The sequence below is a fragment of the Helianthus annuus genome, chromosome 9 (assembly GCF_002127325.2).
Source record: "Helianthus annuus cultivar XRQ/B chromosome 9, HanXRQr2.0-SUNRISE, whole genome shotgun sequence".
Classification (NCBI taxonomy): Eukaryota; Viridiplantae; Streptophyta; class Magnoliopsida; order Asterales; family Asteraceae; genus Helianthus; species Helianthus annuus.
In genome coordinates, this window is record NC_035441.2 from 139,918,367 (window position 1) to 139,927,429 (window position 9,063).

General features: G+C 38.5%; 2 protein-coding genes across 6 annotated transcripts; one reads left to right on the forward strand and one right to left on the reverse strand.

The window, feature by feature from the left end:
• Positions 1-796: 796 nt before the first annotated feature.
• Positions 797-3,732, forward strand: LOC110878988 (protein PLASTID MOVEMENT IMPAIRED 2). 5 transcript variants are annotated; one of them, XM_035977640.1, is made up of 3 exons: positions 797-1,100; positions 1,555-1,623; positions 1,978-3,732. In XM_035977640.1, the coding sequence occupies exons 2-3, from the start codon at positions 1,609-1,611 to the stop codon at positions 3,640-3,642; spliced, it is 1,680 nt and encodes a 559-aa protein (XP_035833533.1). In that variant the 5' UTR covers positions 797-1,100; positions 1,555-1,608; the 3' UTR covers positions 3,643-3,732. The 5 variants fall into 5 exon arrangements, with proteins under 5 accessions (XP_035833533.1, XP_021983088.1, XP_021983090.1 ...); XM_022127396.2 differs by having other exon boundaries at positions 797-1,096; XM_022127398.2 differs by having other exon boundaries at positions 797-1,096; positions 1,981-3,732.
• Positions 3,733-3,808: 76 nt separating this feature from the next.
• LOC110878989 lies at positions 3,809-5,873 on the reverse strand. The gene is made up of 2 exons (XM_022127400.2): positions 5,014-5,873; positions 3,809-4,663 (listed from the first exon to the last, which is right to left on the reverse strand). The coding sequence occupies exons 1-2, from the start codon at positions 5,802-5,804 to the stop codon at positions 4,012-4,014; spliced, it is 1,443 nt and encodes a 480-aa protein (XP_021983092.1). The 5' UTR covers positions 5,805-5,873; the 3' UTR covers positions 3,809-4,011.
• Between the last annotated feature and the right edge of the window lie 3,190 nt (positions 5,874-9,063).

The following is a 9,063-nucleotide window of genomic DNA, read 5'->3' on the forward strand; positions in this document are numbered from 1 at the left end:
GTAAGAACTTCCTAATCGAATCCCAATCCAATATGCAATCGCTTTGAGTGTGATTTTTGAACCTATTAAACCCCCCCCCCCAATCGTGTTTGGTATGCGATGTACGATTTTAGACATGTTTGTGTGTGATTTCTCGACTTTTGATGAACTTGGAATCGATTTGAACATGTTTGTTCATGTGATTTCTTCTGTGTTCAATTTGTTAATTTTTGTCAAATCCACCATTTCAATTTTGAACAACTTAAGTTCCACAGTTTTGATATTACTTTAGTTTACTGATCATTGAATATTTACATTTTTTACATGAAAAAACTAAAATACACTTAAAAATTAAATAATTGTTTTTTAAAGGATATAAACATTCTTTTCATAGTGTGTTTTTTAAAGGATCTAATAAAATACACTTAAAATTAAATAATTATTTTTTAAAGGATCTAAAACATTCTTTTCATAGTGTAAATCAAGGGTTATTTCAAAGTATATACCTTATGTGTCCAATTTGCCCTTGAACTTATCCAACTCAAAAACCCTACAATCCATTAAATTTTAACTTTTATGCTAAAGGGATGCTTTGACTTATTTGATTATTTGTGGGTCCTTTGATATCATTGTTATATAAATAATGGGTACTTTATTGCAAAGAAAAAACTTGTGGGTCACAAATGAAAATATAAACATGCCAACTATACATCTATACATGGTGGGAAACTAGAGACTTGGCAACCACCCAAGCAACCAAACCTTCATGTAACAAACATTGATAAAGATACAACCCATACAAATGTACAACAATACATAAAAATCAATCAAGATTTTTTTTATAAAAAAAATACCAACAGGGTTAAAAAGGTAAAAATATGTTGGTTACTCTCACTCAAGATAGCTATTAGCCATTCAAGTTAGTGGGCCCCATTCGATACTAACAAAGTAACAAAATCCACAAGTCATCAAGAGTTCAGTTGCACATCAATTTTTAGCCCTCATTCCCAACTTAATTACCATTTCAACCATATCATTCCTAAAAGAAAGGAATCCTTCATTATCATCCCAGATCTCCAAACAACAAATTCAACACAATTTTATCCAAACTATAAAGGTATGTAAGTAAAGCCCTCTTTTATCTTATCTTGGTTTCTAAATTCATCTTTCTTTATGGATACCAAGAAAGATTGCACCTTTCTGTGTGTGTGTGTGTGTTGCTGTGAAAGGTTGTACCTTTGCTCTGGCAAACTGCAGTTCTGCTTCTTTGACAGAAGTTAGATTACTGGGTGTTCTTTCTACAATCCCAGAAAAGATTTCTTGAATTTTTAAATACTAGTTATCCAAAACTGACCAAGTCTTTCAATACCCAAAGGGATTAAAAATTGACATATAAAGTTCTGATTTTGACTTGTGAAGATTCTACCAAAAATGAAATAGATTTTTTCTTAGTTTTGCTATATGCATAGGGTTCTCATACTAATGGTCATGAAAGTGGAAGCAATTGATTTGAATATTTATATTAATCTACAGTTCTACACTGTTTTGACCTAACTATGGTTCCAATTATTGAAGCCCAGGGAACAGTAATAATAATAGAGGGAACAAAGGCACTTCTTCACATCCCATATGGAATATTCAGAGGTACTTATTACAATAAGAAATGATTTAGAAAAAAAGATTGCCAAAGAACCATCATTTTATTTTATTATTATTATTATTTTTTTTTTTTTGTTAATCAAATGCACCAAGTTATAGTTTACAATAATGAGTGATTAAGGAAAAAAGAATGCCAAAGAGTTATGGTGGTTTTCTAGCATTTCATTCACAAAACACGTCTAAAATTGTTCGTTTTTGCAAACTATAAAGGGTTTTTTCAGCATTTTTTACAAGAATAGTGATTAGTTTACGACAAGAAATCAACAAATCTTGGTCAATTTGTTTATTGTTTGAGTGAATATAATGGTTTTGGTTCATAATTATGTTTGGAATTCCTAGAAGCCACTTCCAACTTCAAGAAGAGATGATAAACGTTATGGAGCAAGTAAAAGTGTTGCCGACTCTACAAAAGCCAAAGCTGAAACCGCGCTTTCCGATGCTCGAAAAACCGTACGAGATCTAGCTCTAAAGATTGAAGAATCAAATTCAAGAGCCAAAAGTATGCAGCAGAAGCAACAGAAAACCTCAAAATGGCATGGCCAAGAAGAACATGAATTGTCGTTGAAGAACAAGGAGGATTATCAGTATGCACAAGTGGTGAAAGAAATCGAACGCATCAAACATGAGTTGGGCCAACTAAAGCTCGATATGAAACGTGTTTTGAAGGGAAAAAAACAAGCAGAGAGTGCATTCAAGGCCTCGGGTTCTAAAAACTCCACACTTTCGAGTGCAGTAGAAAGAATCAAGAAAGAGATTGAAGACATCGATGAAGAGCATGTTCTAGTGGAATTAGCACGGATCGAAGCTGTTAAAGAACGAGAAGCCATTGAAGCTCAAAGAAAAGAAGAAGCTAATCGCTACCAAACCCAGTTGGAAGAAGTTAAAAGGAAAGTCAAAGATGTTGACCAACATGATGAAGTCACACAAGAGCTCCAATTAACACTTTATAATGTGAATATATTAGAAAAAGAACTTGCTCTAGCTAAAGAAACAAACGTGAGTCCGGATTTGCTACATACAATCACGGAAGAACTAGAAACCGCAAAAACCGAACTTGCCAACATTAAAAGAGAAGGATTTAATTTCATAACCTCCATCGATGTCCTTAGAAATGAGCTCAAACTCGTTCAAGAAGACACAGCTCGTTTGGAAAAAGAAGAAGAGAAACGAGACGCAACGGTTCAAGCACTAAATACAAAGATATTAAAAGGGAAAGCCAAATTGGAATCCGTTACCGCAACCACAGAAAATGCTAATTTGATTGCATCGAATCTATCACTCACGGTTGACCAGTTACGAGCAGAAACCGAGACAGCAAAGAAAGAGAAGGAGCTTATCATTGAAGAAATCGAAAAGATCAAGTTGGAAATTCCTAAAACCGAGTCGGAGATAGAATTATCAGAGAAAAGATTAGAAGCTGCCATGGAAGAGCTCAAAACCGCCAAGTCATCAGAATTCACCGCTCTAGAGAATTTAAAAAATCTGATCGAATCTACAGTACAATCTCGGGAGTTGACTTCTCAAAGTAACTCAACTATAAAAATCACCAATTTTGAATACGAGTATTTAACAGGAAAGGCGGGAGGTGCAGAAGAGATTGCTGATAAAAAAGTTGCTGCGGCTCAAGCGTGGGTGGAAGCACTAAAAGCAAATGAAAAGGAGATAATGATGAAAACCAAAATGGCTAAACAAGAGATTAAAGAGTTAAATGTGGAGGTAGATGATGATGGCGGGGATGCATATGGAACGGATACAGTTGGCAGGAGGAGGACCGTTGATGGAGAGTTAAATACATGGGGGCAAAACGAGGTAAAAGTTGTGGCATCGCCTAGGAGATCGATGTATAAAGTTGGAAATATGACACCTGGAAAGCGAAGGTCGCAAAAGTTTTTATCTCCTGCAGCTCGTCAAGCGATTAAATCAGCTTCTTTCACTAGGAAAAGGGAAAAGACGCCGCAAAATTTAGAGAAGTTATTGGATGAAAATGATGTAATGGGTGAGTGAATATCTCGTATATAAAAGCTCTTGATGTTCAATGACATTCTCTGTAGTGATAAGTGAATAAAGAGTTTTGTGTACGGGTGATAGTTAGCATGTCTAGTCGTCTGCCTCTTATTTCCTAAGCTCAACTTCTAATCATATAATTGGAATCTTAGCATGGGAAAAAAGATGAATACATAACTTAAACAAGCTCTGATACTGATAATATAAGTTTTACAAGCAATAAACAAATGAAAATGGGTAGCAAATAACGTTATAACTTATACTATTATTGAGATAGTATAACACACTAACACTAGTAGTAACATAAAAAACACATAACAAGTTAACAACACCAAAGGCACACACCTTACAGAAAACTTGACGACTGTGTTATTGTTGTGAGGTCCCGATTGGCAGCTGTGTTGAGGAATCAGACAAGGGGACTTGTTCTGCTTTGTTCACGGTTTGAAACTTCTGAGGGGGGAATGCAGGGGCCGAGGGCTGGCTCTTGTAGATTTGAGCATAAACAAGGTCGTTGTCGTATTCATTTTCAAAAGTAGGAGCAGGTGCGACAGTAGGGCCCACAGGTGGTTGTGCCGGATGAGCAGGCACCCTGTTCAATGGAGTCGGTTGTGGTGCAACGGCTGCTCGTTCGGCTGGTGGTTGAGAAACCCTTACATCCTTATAAGCGACATGGGAACTTGCAACATGAGCTGGAGCAGGGATGTTGGAAGAATGATCCGTGGGGCCCACAGGCAGCACGTAGACGGGGTAAGGCTGATTTGGCGGTGGCTGCTGGTACGGTACATACATCGGGTAGTAAGATGACATAGGTAACGTTGGTCCTGCTGGGTACTGAATGTAATGTGGTGATGTCGAGTGAATATACTGCACCGGCTGCTGTCTTTGGTCATGCATGTGTGGCATCTGATAACCAGAAACATGAATGTTCTTTTGCATTTGAACCGCTGATGTAGGATTGTAGATGATACTCTCTGACTCCGGGATCACTTGTTCTTGATAAATTCGAGCAGAATTATCACTATTGAAAAAAGAAGGAAGTATATCAGTACGGTTTTCTTAATCTAAATCACTAAAAACAATTCTTTCAACATACAAGTAACTCAACGGTGTTGATCTAGATATCCAACTCATTTTCCACCAAGAATCCAACATAATAAAACTTGGTATGAAAGCTAACTGTAACACTAACTTAACTATCCCTAATCGTTGCAGCTAACTATCCTACATCGGTTATTATATAATCAAGTTTGTAAATAAAAAGACTTTGATTATGGTTCTATACTTCTATATCAGCATTGCCAAATAAATATCCAATAAATCATGAAAACTAAAACATATAAATATAAATAAAGATTCACTCTTGACTACCTTTCAATTGAACCACCAGGTGCAGCAACTTTAACCTTCTTCTCCATCAAACTACCATCCTCATTACCAACCCCAACTGGAACCAAATTCGAAGCCGAAACAGACGAATTAATCGACCCAAACGACGAACACGTCTCCAAAACCATTGATTCTGGCACCGAACCTGAATCACCCCCACCCCCACCCGCCTTACCCGAATCACCACTATTCATCAAACTCTCCCCATTCCCATCCAAACAATCCAACCCCATCAACCCATTACCCATACCCGACCCATCAGACAATCCCCTATTAATAATCATAGTACTCTTCAACGCATCAGAAAACCAAGATTCCGACTTCGGGTCAAGCAATAACGAGCCAACAGACTCGGGTCGGGTCGGGAACAGGAACAATCTGATGCGTGCGGGTGCAGGGGAGCTTACGATGCGGTCGTGTTCTTCAAGCATGTTTTGTAGATCTTCATCGGTTGTGATTGAGATAAGAGAATCAAGGTCTTCGTTGGGGAGCTGGTACTTGAGAGCAAAGGGGCGGTTGCCGTAGAGGGTGCGGGAGAGGTGGTGGGTGAGGGCGGAGATGGTGGCGGCGGTGGTGCGGCGGTCAACGGCGACGATGCGGGTTTCTCCACCGGCGTAGCAGAGAGACTTGGTTTGGGGACGGGGGACTATATGGCCGCCGTAGCTGCACATGAGGCGGATTTTGGATGTGGGTAAAGGTGGGAGAGAGTGGGAGTGCGGTGGTTCGGTGACAGTGGTGGTGGTGGTTGTTGGTGGTGACGGTGATGGGTCCATCGTGGTCAACGAGATTGGTTTTTGGAAGGGGATTTTGTTCAAGTAAGATATGGGTTTTCTTGTAAGAGTGGGTTTAATTAAGAAAGTTGTGTTCAGTGAGGTTGGTGATTCAACATGGCTAAGCTTTTCAAAACAACTTATTGATTTATTGACTTATCAAGCTAATAAGTTGTTTTTTGTGTTTGGCTAAGCCAAAAGTTCTTTTAGAAATGGCTTTTTACAAAGAAGAAAAAGGATGTTTTAAGAAGTCACAATATTGTGACTTTTTGGCTAACTTTTAACTTTTCAAACTACAAATTACCAATATACCCCTTCTTTACCCCCTTATATCTAAAAGAATGCCCATTTTAGTCATTTTACATCAATAAGCTAATCCAAACACTTTTTTTAAAAACTCATTTTCAAAAAGTCTTTTTCCCAAAAGTCTTTTTCCAAAAGTCCTTTTTAACTATAACTAGGAATTAGTACCCGCCGCAATGCGGCGGGGTTCTTACATGCGAGCATCCGTCCTTGTCTTCTTCTCCAACCTTCCGACTCGTAGTTATCTCATCGCACCGAAAAAAAGCCGGATCTAAACGACACCAAAAGTGAGTTGTAAAGTAGTTTGGATCTGATTGTATGCATATGCTTTCCTTCAATTCTTTCTTGTTTTCCTTATCTTTCTCCTGAGCAAAAAAAAAGACCATTTTTCATTTGGTGCTACATCATATATAGTATAAAAACATTTGGAAAGAGATCAAAAAACAATGTGATGCTTATGCCTAATAATTTAGTGTACATGGAGCACATTTTGATAAACAAAAGGGATAAACTTGTACCTGCCTGTCTATTTCTTTTAGCATGAGTAGATCTGGATGTGGTTAAATGCATTCGCAATGGCCGTTCGAATAGCTCAAATTTATTATCATCGTAATGGCCGTCCGAATAGCTCAAATTTATTATCAAACAGCTTGCTACTAACAAAAACGTTAAACGGATGCACACATGTGACTATTTATATATGCACTTCGACACCCATAACAAAACTCAAGCACACGTCTTTAAGCTGGTAGGTTTGGCGGCATTCACCAGTTTGTCAGTTTCTGTAGTATGTTGTTGGCTTGGAGTTTTTGTTGTTTTGTTCTTTTATTATCTTTGTTTTCCGTCTCGCAAGTTGCCAAATACACAGACATTGGATTAGCCGTACATGTCAGGGGCACTTTTAGATAACATACTTACAGACAAAAAAAACCAAAAATATAAATGAAATAATAATAGCTGTACATGTTAAAAAAAGAAAGGTATTCAGACCAGTTGACCAGAAGCCGTCGCCTCCTCGAGTAGTGGTCTTGTGTTTGAGCGCTCAACAGGATGCTTGTTGTCTTCATTGTATATGGCCACACTCGGAATAAAAATACCTGAAACAAACGGAAATGCAGCATTGGCATCCATCAATCAATCAATAATTTATCTGTTATAAACCAATTTCGAGCTGCCAAGGGCCAAAAATAGTATTGAAGCTAGGATCAAGGCAGACGCCCTCCAATTGTTAATTCTTTCATGCATTACTCCAACAATAGGAGACAAAGGCACGTCATCAAACATATGAATTGAGACCGTAGCCATACATAATGGCAACACTTATACAGCAAGTAATGATGATATCTCATCTCATTTTTCTATTTTTGTGCATAAGCACAATAGCTCGCGTAGATACACAAAGGGCTGCCGTACGCCGTCCTCAAGTTTGTATCACCTTTATTATCATAGTCATTAAGCACGACTAAAAATGAAGGTAGACACAAAGGTGTAGTGTTTCTCATATAGGTGTAACCGCGGTATCACAAGTTTGGCTACACTTGCAAGACATTGCTGGATACGTATCCGATATCCTAAATTTAGCTCTTAAATCTATGGGTATGCAGTTAAAAAAACTAAATGATTTCCGTGTGGTTTTGCTAGATCCAAAAGAGGTTATACAGATTTACCCCTTGCTATCTGGATGCGAATAGCATAGAAGATTTGCCCTCTGTCGGTCGAGCCGGAGGGTTGACTGATGTGGGCTTGACGTATATCGGTCAAAGCAGTAAAAATATAAGATAGATGCTGCTAGGTTATCTTGGGGAATCTGAGAGTACACCATAAACTTACATCATTAATTTTATCATAAAACATATACTTTAACAAAAAGTAAAAAACTTACGCTTTTTGGAATTTAGGATCTTTGAATATTCCATATCCAATGTCATTCACCAAAGCTTACAAGCAATGAAGTAACAGGTGGGTATCTTCAGCATAAATATTATAAATTTTCTTTTACACACCTAGTTTGGTATATTAATTTACACTCAGCATCAGTTTTACAAATCCTACCCATTCATAACAATTTTCGAATTGAACTACACGATCACATTATGAAATTCATCTCCACCCAAGCAGGAGCCGAAGAAGAACACTCAAAGTTAAAAACACTAACCTAAATGTAACTTAAATTAGAAACCTAGTTTGTTGAATTGAAGCGTACCTTTTAGGGGCCTAATCTCAGACGGAAACCATTGCTTGGGTTGTGGTTGACGAAGTAGACAATGCGGCGACTTATCGATTTGGCGGTGGTGTCTCGCCGACATCGATTTGGGTAGAGCGGGAATTAGGTGTCGTTGGTTTGAGCCAGAGTGTGGTTGATCGTTGGTATTAACTGGAGGATCGGTGTTGAAGCCGACAGAGCGGGGTTTGAGCCAGAGCAGTGGTGATTGGTGTGGAAGAGCGGTGTCGATGCCCTAAGTATGAATGGCGTTTGACAGCTCCGACAATCTACACCGCCGGAGATCCGTCACCATAATGAGATTCCTTACTCTCAGATTAGTGGGTTGAGGCCTACCACGCAACGGAGCTCGGCCAATTGCCGGAAGAACCGGTCGCCGGAGACACGTCTCTCTCTCCCGAATCGAGCGTCACCGCCACTCTTCTCTCCAGACCCCCTATCTCTCACTAATTTTCTTTCTACGAACGTGAAGAAGGAAGAACTCAAGAGGAGCAGAGGGCATGTAGTTTTGTAGTAGATGAAGGGGTGGAATACAGATCACCACACACGTGTATGAAGCACAATCATATAACCCAATTATTTTTGAAAAACACCCAATGTCACACCCCAACCGATGGCGGAAACATCGGGATGAGACGAAGTGTGTAGATTGCTCAAAACGTCATAACACTATGTGACAATAATTAATTTAAATTCAAATTTCATTTCAAAACTAAATGTCATACATAATTCAAAAGG